Genomic DNA, 20056 nt, shown 5'->3' on the forward strand with positions numbered 1-20056 from the left:
CCTCCAGTCACCCTCCCTATAACAAAACCCACCCCTTCCTGGCCTTTGTGCATACTATTGAAAGTGTCCCCTGGGCCCATAAGAGCCCCCAGACTTGTAGTTGGGAGCTGTCTGGGTGGTCTTGGCCTGGCCCGGGTCCTGGTATCAGAGAGGTATGCCCAGGAGACTACTGCCAGTATCCAAATGCTCCAGGCCACATAGCTGGTCATTCTGTGGCATTTGAGGAAAGGCAGGTGGCCCAGCAGTCCCATCCATCCTTCTCACGCGTGGCAGACTGAGGGACCACCAAGCTGCTGGAGGCCAAGCTGAAGGCACATCAGGAAGAGCTACTGAGCTCTGGAATGCTCCAGGCACATCTGGGTAGATGAGGCACCGCTGGCAAGGCCAAGATGTGTGCCCCTGATAAGGTCACCTGCCACAGACCCGGAGCCCTGGGGCTGAGCTCCTCAGGGAATAGGACCTGAGCTTAATGATCTACAAAAGACAAACAGGTAAAGGATGCGAGCTGGGATTGAGACTCATCGTTTTGGGAATGGGCAGAGATCAGTCCCAAGTGTCTAGAATCTTGTGCCCAAAATTATAATGTAGGAAAATCGGGAGTCCTCTCGCATCAGGAAAGAAATCAGCCTTCCCCACCGCGGCTCTTCCACCACGCAGTGTAAAGGAGAGACTTCTTGTTTTAAACCTGGCCCACGGCAGTGGAGACTCCCAAACCTTCTGATGGCCCCGGGTAAACCAGTGTAGCCAAGTAGGCAGGGCTGTGGCAGCTTAACCACAGTGGAGTCGTTGAGGCCTTAGCAACACAAAAACCTGCAACATAAGAACAAAAGTCACTGGCTAGCAAGGTGTCCTAAGATGACCCAACAAAGCCCACCTCAGGCACAGACTGCTACTGACTCTGGTTGGAGGGAAAGTCACCCTCTGTGGAGCGTGGCAGTTGAGCTAGCCTAAGACAATGAAGAGCATCAGAGAGGATTTCCCAGACAGGAAAAAAACCCAGCAACCCCTCCCCCCCAATGTTTCTTTTGTTGTTTTGTTTCTTTAGAGGATGGGGTCGTACTATGTAACTGGGGCTGGCCTGGAAATCATTATGTAGCCCAGGCTGCCCTTGAATTCATAATTCGCCCTCCAAAATCTCCAACATGCTAGAGTTATATGCCTGTGTGAGCATACCCAACCAAACTCCCAAAATCCTAGTGGGTACAGACTTTTCCAGGATGAAACTGTCCTGGAGATACATGGTGGTGATGGTTGTGTAGTTGTGTAACTGTCTTTACTGACACCAAACTGCCCTGAAAGCTGGTTACAAGGGTAAATTTTAGGTCATGCATATTTTACCAATTTAGGAAAAAATATTTCTTATACTCAGTCATGAACCAAGGGCCTCATACATACTGTTCATTATTCTACCATCACGCCACAGCCTTAGCCCCAGAAAAAAAATATTAGCCACATCAAATATGTATTGAGCCTTACTATTCATAGTGTGGAAGAAGCTGGCTGTCAGCTTCAGAGCCAGCCTCCTTTACTCGTTATACCAAGGACTCTGGGCTTTGATGTACTACACAGAGAACGCATGCATTCAGGCAGCATATCCACACAGTAGGGCTTCAGAAAGCGCAAGATAAAACTGAAACTCCACTCCAACCACTGCCTTCACACCCACAGCAGACAAACCCAACACCTCCACACGGAGCTTGAAATGCACAGGCGAGGGCCGAGTGCGGCTCCGTGATACATGCATCCTCCACACGACAGGAACACCGGGCTGTCTCTAACAGGCGGTGCCCTAGCTCCTTGTGCTTGTAACTAGACCTTTGTAGGGTTAGCAAAACCAACGAATTTTCGCAACGTCTAACCCATGGTTACCACGGCGCTTATCACCGTCACTCTTCCTACCTGCTTTGAGTAAAATCGCTTTCATTTTGGGAAACGGAGTTGGCACCGTGCTTTCTGTTCACAGGCTGATGACACTTCCCAGTTATCCAAAAATGTCTTACCTTAGAGGTGGCACCAGCTATCCACCCCAGGTCCAGAGAGTTCTCAATATGGTGGCAGAGCTCACCCCACCAGCTGCTCAGAGTCAGTGCTGGGATCTCTTACGAGTGATGGCCATTTTGACCGGGAAACCACCTGGACAACCTTCGCTTCATTTTTCCCCCGCGATGTGAAAGAATATTCAACAGTCCTCAGGTCTCTGGCTGGTGAAGGACATCCAGCTCTTTTGTCATTGGGTGGACCCCCCAGTTAGAGAAACTCCCAGCGAAAGAGGAGTTTCCTAGTTTCAGTGGGTCAAATTGCGGCAATGACCTACACAGCACGGGGCAATCTTGGGGTGGGAATGGCTCAAGCCCAGTAGTAGTAACTTAGTAAACTAAATGACCACGTGTGGGCGTGGACCTTCGGGATTTCTGAGACCTCCTGCTGGCATTGCGAATCTTCAGGGGAAGACAGCACCACTGACAGACCCATTTGCCTTCTATTGGAGGTAGTACCTGACTGGCTCCCTAGAGAACATACTGCTTTAGAGGAAAGGGTGTGGTTCTTATCTTAAAATAGCTGTTCCCAAGCGCGGGATCTGGGTCCCCAAAGGGATGGGCATCACCTTAACAATCGTTGTTGGTCATATAGGATCCCTAATACAAACATATTTAAGGGCGGGGTGCAGCAGAAGCTGGTGAATAACATCTGAGAGACGAGAGAAGTTAGTACTTTTGGCCTGATCTGAATGAACCTCAAGGGAAAATGCAGGGAGACTCGCAATGTTTACTAAGGTACAGCCAGCGGGCTTTCGCTATCCACCACTCCTGTAGCTCGCCCCACCCAAAGACTTCGATGAAGTAGGGCTGCGCAGGGAGAGATCCAAAGTGTAACTAAAGACGTAGTTCATTCCAGCACCAGCTAAGGCCTGTCCCCAGCTCCGCTGGCAGCTGCCTGGCTGTATTCTACAGCACCCCAGGCTGGGAGAGGGGGCAGGGAAGGGATGCTCTTCCAACTGCAGGGCAGGAGGGAGGGGCAGTGGTGCAGGCCAAAGACTGGTTCCAATTTGGGAGCTTCCCCCGGATCTAAGCAGCGGCGCCTGTCCACGTCTAGCTCTAGACAAGGAATGGGGAGAGGGACTTCAAGGCTTCGCCTGAGGCAGCCCGTCTGAGTGTGTGCGTCAGGGCCTTGGATAGCTGCGCTGGTCCCTGGAAGCTGATGGCTGGGCTGAGCTGCGGTGCAGCAGTCAGATTGGAACTGAACGTCGGGGATCCAGGGCGCGGGTAGTGGAAACACAGACAGGGAGAGGGTGCAGGGGCGCACCGGCACGGGGCAGCGGCAGGAGGGTCTCGGGAGGGATCCCCGCACCGATCTGGGCCGCAGTGGGGAGCGGGCGGCCTCACACCACCTCATCCTTGCCCTGGTAGCGACGGCAACAACCATAGAGCGCCGAGAGCAGGTAGAGGCCGAGGCAGAGGCCGCCGCAGACGGAGGCCGCCAGGAAGGCATGGTAGGCGCAAGGCAGCCGGTAGTTCTTGAGGTTGCAGTAGCTGTGGCGCTGCGTCTGGTCGATCATGATGCCCGTCGCGGCGCCATAGAGAGCGGCGGCCAGCAGGTCGTGTGCCACGTTGACCACGAGCCAGCGCGAGCCCAGCACGGGCACCAGCTCCTGCTTGCCCAGCAGCGTGATGAAGTAGAGCCCCAGGGTGAGCAGCCAGAAGAGCACGGACACGAAGAGCGCGAAGTGCACCGGGCCCTGGTACTTGCTGGTGGCGATGGTGATCCAGAAGGCGGCTCCCGCCAGCAGCTGCAGCAGACGCAGCACGCCCCACGGGCCGCGCAGGAAGGCCCGCTGCAGGCGCAGGGATCCACGGGCCGAGCGCGCCTGGGGCGGTGGCTGGCGCGGGGGTGGCGGGAGCATGGCTCCCGGGCGCGGTGGCGGCGGTGGTGGCGCCCCGAGAAGCGGAATGGCTGCGCCTTGCTCGCTGGGGCGGCCCGGCCCCGAGCCTGCTGTCACCGCTGCTCCCGCTGCGGCCTGCGCGCCTCCCTCTGCTCCGGGTCCTAAGCGCTGCTTCTCCTCGCCACCCTTCTTCCTTCCCTCTCTCCTCCTCTTTCTTCTCGCTCTCTCCAGCCCTCCTACCCGCTCTTTGGCCGTCCCCTCGTTGGTCTCCACCCCTGCTCGCGCCTCTCGGCTTCCTGACGTCGCCCTTCACCCTGGCTCCCCCCCCCCCCTTTTTCCTCCGCTCCCATCCTTCAGCCTCCAGCCAAGGCCGAAGGCCCGCACCCCCTAGCCCTTGGCAGGCCTTCCCTCCTCCCCCTCCCCGGGCTGCCCTCGCTGCTGGGTCAAGTTTGCCACATCTGGAGCCACCCCAGCTCGCCCTGCCTCGCAGGCCTTGGCTAGTCTTCGAGAAGGAAACTGTCTACAAACAGCGTCCTCATAGCCTGTGTCCGAACCCCCCTTGATTAACACATCTCATAGGAGCTGGGAGACATAAGTCTCTCCCATGGAGGCCTCCCATGCCTGGGTGCCATAAGTGAGCAGGAGGCCTGGACTGACAGCTGTTCCCTCTCTGGGACACCCTCAATACCCTGGACTTGTCCACTACAAACTCGTCCTGTCCAAAGATGAGCTCAGACTGTCTAGCTATGAAATTCTCTTGTTCAGAGTAAGGATCCGTCGCTTACTGGAGGCCCGGCTGCCTCACCTACAGCTCACAGAACATAGCAATGCCAAGCACTTTCGGCCATTCCTTCCTAGCCATCTTTGTGTCTTGCTTAGATTAAAAATATGCCACCTAACATGGCCAGGACATAGACCCAGGTCTAAGAGACAGCATATCCTGTGTGTTTATTCACCCAGATGGCAGAGAGCCCTCTGATGCCAAGGTGTATTGGCATTACATAGCCCGTGTTCTACATGTATTCTCGGGTAAGCCGCCAACAACACAAGCAATTAGAACAGTCATTTTCTTCATTTTCCTGAAGTCTAGAGGGGTTCAGACCAGGAAAGCAGTGAGAGCTTCTTCTCACTCCCCTCTCCCCACAGGCGCCAATCTTAGTGCTGAAACAGACCTGTTCTTAGCAGCGCTTTTCCTCACTGAGCACAGGATGGCACTGTGCCATGTCAATGTGGCATCGATTGCATAATCTGTCCCCAACCAAGTTCCAATTTCTTGTTTTTTCCACTTCCTTCCCCCACCCTTGCCCAAACTCCGTCTCTTCTTGCAAGTTGCCCACATGAATTCAGAAGGCCCTTTATTTCCCAAACCTTCCTTAGCTGGCAGACTGATAATTATTTGCTTGTCTAGGCCTCCATTTGAACCATTCCCCTGCAGTGGTTCTTGAGTCTGCTATGTCAAAAACTGTGGGCTAGCCGATCTTACCCATCATTGCCTGAGCCTGGCATATAGAGCCCCTTAGTACATATAAATGGAGCTGACTGTGGAGTGGTTATAGGAACAGTACTGGACCTAAGCAAGCCACATTCCTACGGGACAATGCCTGCATCATACCTCCTGCTGATTCTACGCTGTAGAGCTCCCCCTTCATATCCTGTTTCTTACTTAACTCAGTGTCCCCCCTGGCCTGGCACAGCAGATCCCTTTCCAGCAGCCTGGCTCTACTTTGAAGAAAAAAGGTTTGGCCTGTCACTGCCACCCCCAGCCTGTATACACTACCAGGAACGCTCCAAATGCAAATGCTTAAATCGTGGTGCGTAACAACCACACCAACCGTATGACAGCAGAGCCCTGGAGTCAGCCCACTACTGCTCCGCTGCTACCCCGTGACTGCGCATGGAGGAGGGGCTGCATAGCCCGCTGCATCTGATCACCTGTGCAGCAGGCACACAATGAGTGCTTAGTAAAAACCGAGTGCCATTTTAGAGGCCAGGAACACAGAATATACGTGGTCCTGGCAACAGAATGTTTACTGTGTTAGGCCCTGTGGCAAGAAGTTGTATTTACTGATCCAGTTGTTGGTTACCAAACACTGTGAGATACTTGTTCTTAGCCCTGATCCACTGACAAGGACAGGCAGGCTCCGAAGGTTGAAGCAGAAGACCTTGTCCTAGGAGCTGATGAACACTCAGGAGGACCCGGGTGAAGCTGACTCCTCCTCTACAATCCAAGTATTTTTACATTTTATCCATGTTTTGTTTTCTACTCTTGCAGGGACCCAGAAAAGGGATTCACCCAAAGAAGCAGAGTCTGTGTCATACTGGAATCCAAACCTGCACGCACGATCCTAACTCAGCAGCACCTGGAGGGATGCACTCGGTGCCCTTGACTAGGGCTGAGACTCTGACTTGCTCCTAGCAGCTGGATCTGGCTGCTGGACTGCGGAGGGCATTTCTGTGAGCAGAGAGCCTATAGGACAATAGGAGGAAGAGAAGAGAATTCTTCTTCCATCTTCTTAAAAAAGCATCTGGAGACATGTGGGTTAGGGCGCCACCTGGTGGGCATAAACTTTCAACTTTGGGAGTCTCAACTGGGCTCCTTACATGGTAGAGTCCTTCAATAGCTTTGGAAGGATATTTTTAGCCTCAGGAATCTTGAGAATATTCCAAGAGGCAGTGGAGCAGACTTTCTGGAAGAGTGCAACCATGCGTTGAAGAAAAGCTTTGATTCTGTCCAATTCAATGAATCTAGTCTAAGCACCTGGCAGATGCAAACGTGTGGTTGTGAAAGCAGGAACAAAGAGGACCCGCTCCTATTCTCAAGTGTTGGCACTCTGCTGGTTGCTAAGGGACAGCTGTGAACACAAAAGACAAGGAAAAGGGTCATAAGTAAACTACAGAAGAAGAGGGGAGAGTATCACGGGGAGAAGTCTGGGAATTTTCAGTCACAGGTGTCATGGAGGGTGAGTAGTGTTCATCCCAGAAGGAAGGAAAGACCTTGGGAGTGGCTATCCCCAGGGGCCCCGAGCTTGCTGGCTGCCCCACCACATACACACTGGGTATGCCAAGACTACAAGAGCATGACTGTTCTTTCCCCAATAATCTCTCTCAGTGTGTGTTCAGCCTGTAACTTCAAGGGATAAGGCAAAATGTTTCTCCAAAGTGGAGAGTTTGTAGTTAGGCAAGTCCTGAGTTTGTTAATCTAGGCACTCAAGGGGTCCCCGGGCCCTTTCTGAAGCCAAGCAGTCTGATGGAGGCAGGAGCTAGTGACAACATTCCGGTCTTGGACAAGTGCTGAAGGAATTTGAATAGCAAGTCTCAGCCTAGCCCCTACTCACCCCATGGGATATCAGCTAGTCAGATAGGAACCACAAGGTCCCCAGAGACTCACTGTTGTCCCTAAAATCATGCCTTAAAAAAGAGGCCTGCAGGTGTTAATGGAGTCCCGCAGGCCCTCGCTGATTGCAGCTGGGAATTGCCTGGCCGAAAGGCTCAGGGAGGAGTGGGAAAAACCCTAGAGGAAGATCTGACACCACAGGGCACCAGGCAGTGCAGACTGCTTTCCACCCTTGCCTGGTTCACCTCCCACAACAGTTCTGTGAGACAGGCACTTTAAAAACTGCCTTCAGGGGGGCTGGAGAGATGGCTCAGCGGTTAAGAGGCCTGGCTGCTCTTCCAGAGGTTCTGAGTTCAATTCCCAGCAACCACATGGTGGCTCACAAGCATCTGTAATGAGATCTGGTGTCCTCTTCTGTCATGCAGGCATACATGGAGGCACAACATACAACAGAATGTTCTATACATAATATATAAATAAAATCTACGTAATATATAAATAAAATCTTTAAAAAAATTCAAAATGGGGAAACTGAAGCATAGGAGGGTTTTGCAGATCATCCAATCACCTAGTGTGCTACAGCTCACGAGAAAGAAAACTCACTCACACATCTGGGGAAACTGAAGCACAGGAGGGTTTCACAGATTATCCAATTACCTAGTGTGCTACGGCGCACGAGAAAGAAACCTAACTCACACATCTGGTCACCAGATGTAGGCTTTCATCACCGTGTGTATCTGGGACTTTGGCATTAGTCTGGGAGAAGATGAAACTCTTTCCCTGTGTGGTGGGAAAGAGAAAGGCCCAAATGCCTGGAGATGGGTCAATGGAGCCAGGCAGAACTCTGAGAGGAGGGGTGGGTATACAGGCCCGTCTTGAGATCCACACTTGGGGGACCTGGTTCTGCCTGGTGTGTGTTTCTCCTGCTATGGGACCTCAGGATGGGGGTGTCCCTGGATCCCACCTCACCCTTTAATGCAGGAAGATGGACCTGGCCGGCAATGCTGGAGCTCAACGGTGCTCTTCCCGGAGTGCTACCTGCATCCCCTAAAACACATGTGACTGCCGGTTCCATTATCTCCATGTGGCAGGAGGACAGGGAGACTCAGAGAGGCTGAGCGAGGAACTCAATCTCCATCTGTGGACACTAGGAATCACTACAGCTGCCCTCAGTCTCCAGATCCACTTTAACCAGAAACTTCCCAGGAAGGCCAGCCCCACAGGAGACTTGTCCTAAGACATACACACTCTGAGCACTCAGAAAAAGCCAAATGTGGCCTCCTTTCTATGTCCACTTGGCCTCCAGTCTCAGGTCATCACTGAACTCTCTAAAAGAGGTGGAAAAGTGCCAGGCGATGTTGGCACATGCCTTTAACCCAGCACTCTGGGGGCAGAGGCAGGCCGATCTCTGTGAGTTCGAGGCCAGCCTGGTATACAAAGCAAGTTCCAGGACTGACTCCATAGTTACTAGGAAACCCTGTCTAAAGACACCACCCTAACTCTACTCTGTCCCCAAGGAACCTCCCTAGCCTACTCAAGTGGAATAAAACTGCTGCCATGCCCCAAAGACATCAAAGTCATGCAAGCTACCAGAGAGACATAGCCTGAACCACCTAGCTGATAGGTCATGGACCAAGTAAGGCTACAGGGTTTTGGGAGTTGAGTCCTCCACTCTTACCTGCCTCAGCCCTTGCTGATATAGAGCTCCTGATGTTGGAGGCTCTATAAGATAAGACTCGATGCTGACTTCTCCTGCCCCATTTCTTTCCCATGGTGGTGCCCCCCAGAATCATTTTCCTGTGATTTGGGTTAGTAGCTGATCCCATTGGGACTCAGGCTCAGGTGACCAAGGAACATGTGACACAAATATGTGGGGAGCAGAAATTCCGGGAAACCAGAGGAAGCTGGAGTGGAGAGAGGAACCTTGTGCCAGGCGGGGTTCTCCAGAGAAACACTCAAGACAATGGGGAGAAAGGAGAGAGGGGGCGGGGAGGAGAGAGGAGAGAGAGTGGGGAGGAGGAAGGAGGGGAGAAAAGAGAGAGAGGGGGAGAGGAGGGAAGGGAAGGGAGAGAGGGAGGGAGAGAGAGATCACAAGAAATCAGCTCACAGGATTCCAGAGGCTGACAAGCATTGGCTGGCGGGAGGCCAGAGACTGACAAGCAGTTGGCTGGCTGGAGGCCTGCTGAAAGGGCACCAGCATTCATTACTCCAGGAGGATCAGGCTTTTTGTGCTGGTCAGACTTGCACCTGATTGGGAGTCTGCCCACACTGGGTGGGGATGGGGGAGCATCTGCTCCAGTCAGCCTCCCAGTTCTCATCCTTGCCCCGTCCGCATCTTCACAGACAGACACATCCAGTGTCTTAGTCCATCTCGTACTGGACCAGGACACTTCGAAGGGGACAGTTGGTAAGGAAAAGCTTATGCCGGCTCCTGGTTCTGAAAGCTAGGAAGTCTCTGTCTGAACACCCACATCTGCTGAGGGCGACAGCTGCCTCAAGCCATAGTGAACAAACAGAAAGGTGAATGGATGTGTGGAGTGGGCAGACTACTTTATAACTGTTTATAACTCTCACAGGGACTAATCCAGTTCTGTGGGAGACCCCAACTGGATGAGAATGGCAATATGTCCATTTCATAACCTGGTCACATGGTAGGATCCCACCTCTCAACATAGCACCCAGAGGATAAATGTTTTCATAACAGGGGCTCCTGAGAGCTCCTGAGAGGGCATATGGCGATATTTTGTTTGTGTCTTAACAAATAAAGCTTTGTCTGAAGATCAGAGTGCACAGCTAAGCCACTAGAGGCCAGGCAGTGGTGGCACACATCTTTAATCCCAGGACTCAGGAGGCAGAAGGATGTCTGTGAGTTCAAGGCCACCCTGGGCAACACCAAATTGAACAGTCTCAAAGTGAAACAGAGCCAGGTGGGGTGGCTCATACCTTTAATTCCACGACCAGGGAGGTAGAGACAGGAAGTGATAGGGCTGGGCAGAGAGAGGAATGTAAGATGGGAGGAGACAGGCCCTAGGAGGTAATCTGAGATAGCAGTCTGAAGAGATGCAGTCAGTCTGAAGAGGCAGGGTCTGAGGACAGGATCACCACTTTGGTCTGAGCATGCGTAGAGGTAAAAAGTCTCTCTAGTGTCTGGCTGCTCTGCTTTTCTGATCTTTCAGCTTTCACCTCCTCATAGCTGACCCAGGGTTTTTATTATTAAGAACAATTAGAATTCATACTACAAGGACACAGCAGGATTTGGTGCCATCTATGAAGCAGGAAACAAGTCCTCCCAGATAAGAAACTGGCTGACACCATCTTACTTAGAAGCTACAGTCTGTGATGTCTTATTGTAACAACTCAGGTAGACCAAGCCACTCAACATGTACAAAACACCACACATATACAACAGAAAACCCTCAGAACTGCTACAGCCTGGTGCAGTCTGTGGGTCCCAGGCCATGATGGGCACCTGGGACTTCCCTCTTTGAATGCCCATCCATGCTTTACCTAACCTTGACTAGAACCTTGGCTCCCTGGAATTCTTCCCTTCCTGGCATAGCCCAGGCTTCATTTCTGGGAGGACTCACTCATCCTGTCTCCTTTGAGCTGCTGTAGTTTTTTTTGTTTGTTTGTTTTTTGTTTTTGTTTTTGTTTTTTGTTTGTTTGTTATTTCGAGACAGGGTTTCTCTGTGGCTTTGCAGCCTGTCCTGGAACTAGCTCTGTAGACCAGGCTGGTCTCGAACTCACAGAGATCCGCCTGCCTCTGCCTCCCGAGTGCTGGGATTAAAGGCGTGCGCCACCATCACCCGGCTTGAGCTGCTGTAGTTTCTGATCAACCCACACTATACGGCCTGGCAGTACTGCTGGGCACCTTAGGGGATGCCCTGGTTTTGAAAAATAATTCTCTTTGCTTGAATGTGACAGACAGACAGGAATGTGGCTCCCTGTGACATCAGTCTCCAAATACTCATGCTTTTGTGGTGCCTCTTCTCTTGGAGTAGGGATGGGACCTATAATTGGTAACGGTAAATGGCACACATGGTGACAGTTTGTCCTGCAGGACTCTGGCTTGTGAGTAGACACACTCTAGGGACATTCCTTATTAACAGTTTGGGGAAGCTGGGGTGGCCAGGGATCATGGAACTTTCCAGAAGCCTCTGGTTGCTGGGAGTAGCCATCAGCTGGCAAGAAATCAGTTAGGGCTTAGTCTGTCCCACAGTTACAGGAAGTAGAATCAGCCAACACCTCAAACGGGATTGGAAGAGCCTGCATTGTCAAGTCTGCAGACTCCAAGAAACAATGCCACCTCCCCACCAGGGGCAGATGTGTCAGTTCCTGAGCAACGACCTCCTGGCCCAAAGAAACAGAACATAACTTTGCCTTTCCCCCCAGTTATTATTATTGTGCGTGTACAATGGGCGTGGGCACATGTGCCACAGCGTACGTGCAGTCAGAGGACAACTGTATGACTGCGCTGTCTCTACACCTTTAGATAGATAGGTACCAGGGACCAAATTCAACTTGTACAGCAAACCTTTTACCCACCGAATCACTTCACCAGTGGCCTGGAGTTTGTTTTTTGAAATTGCCACACATAGTATAAATGTCTATACTATGTGATACAATTACACTTTTTGGTTTGTTTGTTTGTTTATTAATATTTATTTATTATGTATACAATATTCTGTCTGTGTGTATGTCTGCAGGCCAGAAGAAGGCACCAGACCTCATTCCAGATGGTTGTGAGCCACCATGTGGTTGCCGGGAATTGAACTCAGGACCTTTGGAAGAGCAGGCAATGCTCTTAACCACTGAGCCATCTCTCCAGCCCCCTGTTTGTTTGTTTTTGAGACAGGGTCTCTACATAGCCCTGGCTGTCTTAGACCTCACTGTGTACACCAGGCTGGCATCCAACACACAGAGATCTGCCTAACTCTACCTCCCAAATGCTTGAATTAAAGGCATGTGATACCACAGCCCAGATAATTACACATTTTTATTTACTTATTTAATGTGTATGGGTGTTTAGCCTGCATGTATGTCTGTGCAGAATGTGCATGCAGTGCCTGCAGAATCCAGAAGAGGGCATCAAATTCCCTGGAACTGAAATTACAAATAGTTGTGAGCTATCATATAGGTACTGGGAATCAAACCAGGGTCCCACGGAAGAACAACCAGTGCTCCTAGCCACTGAATATCTCTTCAGGCCCATAATTGCACATTTTAAAAGGCAGCCAGAGCTAATCTAGGTAAAACCTAACTCCAAGTCGTCTTATGTCTAGAGTCCATGGCTGCATATGCAAGAGACTGCTGGCCTCTCTGACAGTTACAAAAGGAACTGAGACCTGCCTATGGTCGCCTCATGTTCCTACAGCCCCAGCACTTAGCAGATGGAGGCAGGAGGAACGAGAGTTCAAGGTCATTCTAGGTAACAATCAAGTTATAGGATAGCCTGGGCTACATGAGATTTCCTCAAAACCACACACACACAGACACACACACACACACACACGGTAACTGAGAAAATGGTAAGCCTGTTTTTGTGTGTGTACACATCTAGATGTTTGTGTATATGTATATACATGTGTATGGAAGCCATAGGTTGACTCTGGGTGGTATCTTCCTGTCTCTCTACCGTATTTTTAAAATCATGTTTGTGGTGATTTGAATAATGATCTCCACAGGCTCATAGATTTGAATACTTGGTCAACAGAGAGGCACACTATTTGAAAGGTAGGAGGGGTGGCCTTGTTGGAGTAGGTGTGATCTTGTTGGAGGAAGTGTGTCACTGAGGATGGGTTTGAGGTGTCTTTCTTCCCTCCTGTTGCCTACAGATCCAGGTGTGGAACTTCCCAGCTCTAACACTATGTCTTCCTATATGCCACCTCGTGGTATTGGACTAAAACTCTGAAACTGTAAGCAAGCACCAATTAAATACTTTCTTTTATAAGAGTTGCTGTGTTCATGGTGTCTCTTCACAGCAGTAGAACAGTGACTAAGACAGAATCTTTTAAAAATCATTTATTTATATGTGTATATATTTGTGGGTCTGTGCACACGTGCAGGTGAGCCTATGTATGCATAGATGCCCAGAAAGGGGCATCAGATGTTCCGGGGTACTCTCAACTGTTTTAAAGAAGCAGGCAAGGTCTTTCCCTGAACTGCCCTGGAACTCACTCACTATGTAGACCAGGCTAGTTTTTAACTCACAGATATCCTCCTGCCTCAACTCCTGCTGGAGTTGAAGGCATGTGCCACCATGCCTAGCAGGGTTCTGAGATCTGAACTCTGATCACCATGATTTTGTAGAAAGCATTCTTAATCATGAAGCCTTCTTTCAACCTTATTATTTTCTTTTTATTATTTGACTTTTTTTTCCCCAGCAAGTAGGTCTATGTATCCACGCAAGCTTGGCACCCTCAGAGTCAGAAGGTGTTAGATCCCTGTGGAAATGGAGTTAAAGATGGTCGTGAGCCATATGTGGGTACTAAGAAATGAACCCAGGTCCTCTTGAAGAGAATCTAGTACTCTTAACCACCCAGAAAATCTCTTTATCCCTCAATTATTGTTGAGACAAGATCTCTCACTGAAACTGGAGCTCACCGGTTTGGCTAGACCGGCTGTTCAGCAACCTCAGGGATCCTCCTTCCTCTGCCTCTCGCACCAAGACTGCAGGTGCATGCTACCACGTTTGGCTGTTTTCACGTGAACTCTGAAGATTCGAACTCAGGTCCTTATGCCTATGTGGAAGCCACTTTCCTTGTCCCTAAAGTGAAAATGAAACCATAATGTATCAAATTTATGCATGTTGTCTTATATCATATAGAATAAAATCATCACTTTTCATTAGTGAAGTCTCCTTGAGGCAGTGTGAGTGATCAAGAGTCACAAGCATTTGAACACTTGGTCACCAGTTGGTAGGGGTGCTTTGGAAGGTGAGGTGAAGGGGGTGTGTCCTTGTTGGAAGAAGCCTGTCACTGGAGACAGACTTTGAGAGTGGTCTCTACTTCTTGCCTTTGGCTCAAGATGTGAGTTCTCAGCTCCAGCCACCAGGCCGCTGCCTGCTGCCACCACTAGGGACTATTTTTCCCTCTAGAACCATAAGCCCAAACAAACCCTTGATTCTGTAAGTTGCCTTGGTCATGGTGTTTCATCACGCCAGCAGAAAATGACTAACACACCCATGATGGTGGGAAAGGCCCCCTCTGAGTCTGTGGATGACAGTCCTAGCCGGAAACACCGCGGGCAAGGAAGGCATTCTCAGATCTGGAGCTGTGATGACTTCACTGTCTACTTGGCTAGACTTGGAACGACCTCCCAGGTACATGTTGTTATTTTAGGGTGTGCTACTTTTGTTTATGCTCTGGAACATTTGTTTAATGATGCAGAGATGTGTTTGATTAAATAAAATTCACCTGTGGTCAGGAGGTTGCGTCAGCAGCTAGCTGACAGGAAGTGGCAGGAGGAGCCAGGTGGAGAAGGGATTTTTAAGGAGGGGCGAAGAGAAGGGGGGGGGCTTCTGGAGAGAAGTGAGTGTGAGAGGAGGCGAGCTACTTGCTATTCAGCCTCTCTGAGGAGCAGAATTCCACCTCAAACCTTGGATCTTGAGTTCTTTAGAGGAACAGAGATTTAGTTAAGTTCCCTTGGTAGCTTTGAAAGAGTTGGTGCCTGAGGAAACAGAATTTCTTCAGGCTGCAGCTGGGGATTGAGAGGCAGCAACAGTTTAAAAAGGAGGACAACAGGTACACCGACACATGTCTGCAAGGGTACCTCCAGAGAAGGTAAGCTGAAGAAGGAAGATCTTCCTGAATGTAGGGAAGACCACCCCATGGGCTGTGTCCTACACTGAATAGAAAAGGCAATGAGAGTTAAGCACTGTCTTATAGTCAAGGTTACTCTTGCTGTGCTAAAACACCATGACCAAAGCAACTTGGGGAGGAAAGTTTACTTGACTTATTCTTCCGAAAAGCTGTTCATCATGAAGGAAGCCAGGACAGGAACTCAAACAGAGCAGGACCCTGGAGGCAGGAACTGATGCAGAGATCACACAGGGCTGCTGCTTACTGACTTGCTCCCTATGGTTTGCTCAGTCTTCCTTCTTATAGAATCTAGTTCTTTAATAACCCAGTTCTTTCTGGGCTGTGGTGGCGCACGCCTTTAATCAATCACTCTGGAGGCAGAGACAAGTGGATCTTTGTGAGTTCGAGGCCAGCCTGGTCTACAGAGTGAGTTCCAGGACAGGCTCCAAAGCTACAAAGAAACCCTGTCACAAAGACAAAACAAAACAGAACACAGTTCTTACAGAACCACCAGCTCAGGGATGACCCCACCTACAATGGACTAACTAGGCCCTCCCCCATCAATCACTAATTTTAAATAAATGCTCTACAGGCTTGCATACAGCTCGATCCTATACAGGCATTTTTTTTTTTTTAAGATTTATTTATTTATTATGAAGACAGTGTTCTGTCTGTCTGTATGGTTGCTGGCCAGAAGAGGGCACCAGATCTCATTACAGATGGCTGTGAGCCACAATGTGGTTGCTGGGAATTGAACTCAGGACCTTTGGAAGAGCAGTCAGTGCTCTTCACCTCTGAGCCATCTCTCCAGCCCCCAGGCATTTTTTTTTAAATTGAGGTTCCCTCCACTCTGACGACTTTCACTTGTGTTGAGACGACAAAAAACCACCCAGCACAAGCCCCCATAGTCATCTCTGTTTCCCGACTGCTGATGCAATGGGACCATCTGCCTTCTGCTCTCCTACTGTCTTCACTGCCGTGGTGGGCTGTATCCTCAAGCTGGCAGGCGAAGTAAGCCCTTACTCCTAGCTTAAGCTGCTTTTTGCTAATATGTGGTCATCAATACAAAACTACCTTTTTGTGATCCAGCAGTTACAACAAATTTGCCCTATGTGGCCTGCTGGTCCCGTTGGAGAATGGTGATTTGGGGGAGTACAGTAGAGGTATTTAGTCAGCTTTGGTGGGAGGAGTCCATACTTGTAACAGTGGACAGCCTCATCTCTGGCACCACAGTTCATGACTTCAGAGCTGGAGAAAGGCTGTCTGTCATGCTGCCCGTTCTTCTGTCTTCCATCATGAATGGATGCTGATGGCCTTGCCAGTGCACCAACCATCACAGCTGCCTATCTGATGACAGTATTACCTGGAGTTGATCTGATTACCAGGGAGCCACAAGTGCTTTTGATACGTTAGTTTATTTGCATGATTTGAAGGGTGGCAGATGAACTCCACCAGCATTCAGGGACTGGATGCTTCGGAGGGGGCTCAGTGCCCGCACAACGTCACACATCGGGCTTTCTGTGGTGAAAGCCTTTTACACTTCACACTATCTCAACAAAAGAGGCACAGTGCTTGGCAAGTTTGCTCTTTAATGTTAAAAACAATATTTACCATACTAAAGCACGCTATTCCAAGCCATTTGTGGAGTCTCTACCAAGGCTGCTGGTTTTGAATTTGGACCAGAAAGAGAGAAGGCTGTCTAAGAAGTACAGGCTGTAGAAAGAACAAGCCTCTGTCTCTCACACTAGACCTCATGGGTTACCAGATCCATCACCCTCAGTATCTGTGGTAAACAGGAATGGCTTGCCTGCCAGCCACTCCCTCTTGTTCCTGTTAGCGATGCATTTGGTGTGATATCAGATGGCAATGTGCGCAGAGGTAAACATGGGGATGGATGGGCTCGGGATCATCGTGGCAATCTGCATCTCTGTTGGGATGATTTAAGACTAAATATATGATCCAGGTTCAGCCGAGGAAATGTGAGGGTAAATTTGATGGATAGAGTTGAGGAAAAATGGTCCTCATTATTTAAAATCAATGCATGAATTCTGTCAAGGGGACAAGAAGACAAGATGGGAACTAAGATGAAAGATTTACAGAAGACATACAGGACAGCTGAAATAAAGAACTCTCAAAATACAACGATGAAAAATAAATGCTCTGTTTAAAAAGAGCAAAAAGGCTGAAACTTCACCAAGAAGATTTAAGATGGCAAAAAAGCCTATAAAAGACGTTTAACATCCTGTGTAATTAGGGAACTGCGAATTAAAACAATGCAATGCCACGAGTACCCATTAAAGTGAGCAAGAGCCACAACTGGGTACAGTGGGGCTTTGGGGAGGCTGAGGCAGGAGGATGGCAGCCAGTGTGAGGTCAGCAGATCTACAAAGCAAGACCCTATCAAAATGGAAATGATAATAGTTGTAATAAATCCAAAACAATGGCCACACCAAATGCTGGCAAGGATGCGATGCAGCAGAGGCTCATGGGACGCAAAATGGAGCAGCTGCTTTGAAAGGCAGTCTGACAGTGTCCTATAAAACTCAGCATCACCTTATTACAGTAATTGTGTTCAAAGGAATTCGAACCTGCCCAGTGGTGCATAAAGACATTTGATTCGTTATTTCCTGAACTTGCAAGCAACCAAGATGTCCTTCAGTGACCACACAGTAGAATATTATTCAGTGCTGAGACAAAACAGGCTACCATGCCATGGGATACGGGAAGGAATAAATACAAGAAGCAGAAGAAGCCAAACTGAAAGGTAAAGGCTGGGACTAAAGAGATGGCTCAGCAGCAATTAAGAGCACTGGCTGTTCTTCCAGAGGTCCTGAGTTCAATTCCCAGCAACCACATGGTGGCTCACAAGCATCTGTAATGAGGTTTGGTGCCCTCTTCTGGCCTACAGGCATACATGCAGATAGAATACTGTATACATAAATGCATTTTTAAAAATATTTATTATGTATACAATATTCTTTCTGTGTCTATGCCTGCAGAATGAGTTCCAGGACAGCCAGGGCTATGTTAAAAAAAAAAAAAGAGAGAGAGATAGTACATGAAAAAATGTGTAGGCCAGGCCTGGGAGTATACACCTGTAATTCCAATGCTGGGGAGGTTGAGGCAGGGGAATCTCAAATTCCAGACAGCTACATAGCAGTATCTTGCCTTAAAATAATAATTTAAAAAAAAGAAAAAGAAAACAGTACAACAAAGAAATAAAAACCATGCTGCTTAGGAAGAAATGGAGTCCTGGTTGAATCTTGCCCATAAAACTTCTTTGGTTTATGGGAGTCAATATTGCCAGTGTGCAGAGATGGTACATCAGGATGGCAAGCAAAATCCACTGCACCATTGACCAGGTCATTCCTGAAGCCTCTCTGCCTCCAGACCTCTGGCAGTGAGAGAGAACAAGTTTCTATTTGTTTATATCATTCGCTGGTTATTAGTTATTCCCCTAGTTGTGACACAGTACCTGGCAAAAGCAACATAAGGGAGAAAGGGTTTATTCTGGCTCCCAGACTGATGGCCCAGTCCAGCACCGCAGGGAGTCCTGGTGATCAGAGCCTGAGGCATGCGGCCCTCTTCTGGTCTGCAGGCAGGAAGCAGAGAGCAACGAATTCTGGTACTCAGGCCACTTCCTCCTGCTTATGCTGTTCAAGACCCCCAGCCATGAAATAATATCATCCATATTTAGGGTGGGACTTTTTTTTCAATTTATTTATTTATTATGTACACAATATTCTGTCAGCATGTATGCCTGCAGGCCAGAAGAGGGCACCAGATCTCATAGATGGTTGTGAGCCACCATGTGGTTACTGGAAATTAACTCAGGACCTCTGGAAGAGCAGCCAGTGCTCTTAACCTCTGAGCCATTTCTCCAGCCCCAAGGGTAGGTCTTTACACTCAATTAATGCACTGTTGTAGAATATTAGTTTAACATGTGTTACATTTGTTTATGCTGTGGAACATTTGTTTAATGAAGCAAAGATGTCAGATATACAGACATACACACACATGTCTATACATGTTTATACATTTTTTTCATACCTTTTCTCTCTCAAAATAAAAGTATTTTTATTTTATTGAAATCCCAGGACTTAGTTGAACATAAGACCTTGTATGTACAACGTAAGCAAGCACCCTACTACTTATCTGTAGCCCATATATTTTTCAAATATTTTCAGTCAAGGGACTAGGTGTTTATTTCTGGGCTCAATTCCCAGTACCACATAAGCTAGTACTGCAAGAGAATCAGAAGTTCAGGGACACCCAGAATGGTGGTGCACCTCTGTAAGCCCAGCACTGGGAAGGCAGAGGCAGGTGAATCTCTGTGAGTTTGAGGCCAGCCTGGTCTACAGAGCAAGTTTCAGGACAGCTAAGGCTGTTACACAGGGAAAACTCTGTTTTTCAAAAAAACAAACAAAACAAAAAAAAAAAAACAACAACAACAAAAACTGAACAACAACCAGAAACTTCAGTCTGTGGCTGTTTGAAGCTCTCAGCCTGTAGTGATTCCTTTCATTGGTACAGCCACGCCCATAATAAATTTCTTATCAAACATGGAATTACTTTGTAGCACTGGGGACCAAACCCCTGACGTCTTCCTGCTAAGTCACACTTTACAACCGAGCTGTATCTCCAGCCTCAATCGTTCCCATTTTAAAGACAAGAAAGCCAAGGGACAGAAAGGTCCAATCACTTGTTTAAGGAAGAATAAGCAGAAACCTTTTCCTAGACTTTCCTCGGGGTAAAAACAGCACCAGGTTGAAGCAATTGGAGCATGAAACAAAAGGGCAAATACGTGCCCCGTACTCTCTTATGCAAATACCCTCCCAGGTCCTGAACTGACTGGAAAAAGCAGACGAAAGCCCCGCAACCAAAAACAATAAAATGTAGAGTTGCCCAGTGTGTCCGAATGCTACCATCAGTCCTATGAAGCACTGAGGGCAGCCTGGCTGGGAACTGAAGGCTGCTGGGAAATGAGTGTCATAAGAACAAACAAAGGCCTGTCTTTACTTTAAATTTTCTTTTTTTTTTTTT

The 20056-nt window shown here is 48.9% G+C and overlaps 1 protein-coding gene across 1 annotated transcript; it reads right to left on the bottom strand.

Moving 5' to 3' along the window:
• On the bottom strand, positions 1-4041 carry Marveld1 (MARVEL domain containing 1). The gene is made up of 2 exons (XM_050148629.1): positions 2001-4041; positions 1-810 (listed from the first exon to the last, which is right to left on the bottom strand). Exon 1 carries the CDS (start codon positions 3899-3901, stop codon positions 3380-3382), a length of 522 nt encoding a protein of 173 aa, XP_050004586.1. The 5' UTR covers positions 3902-4041; the 3' UTR covers positions 1-810; positions 2001-3379.
• Positions 4042-20056: the final 16015 nt, after the last annotated feature.

The sequence above is a fragment of the Alexandromys fortis genome, unplaced genomic scaffold (genome assembly GCF_014885135.2).
Source record: "Alexandromys fortis isolate MF-2015 unplaced genomic scaffold, M_Fortis_MF-2015_v1.1 scaffold_16, whole genome shotgun sequence".
In the NCBI taxonomy this organism is placed as follows: Eukaryota; Metazoa; Chordata; class Mammalia; order Rodentia; family Cricetidae; genus Alexandromys; species Alexandromys fortis.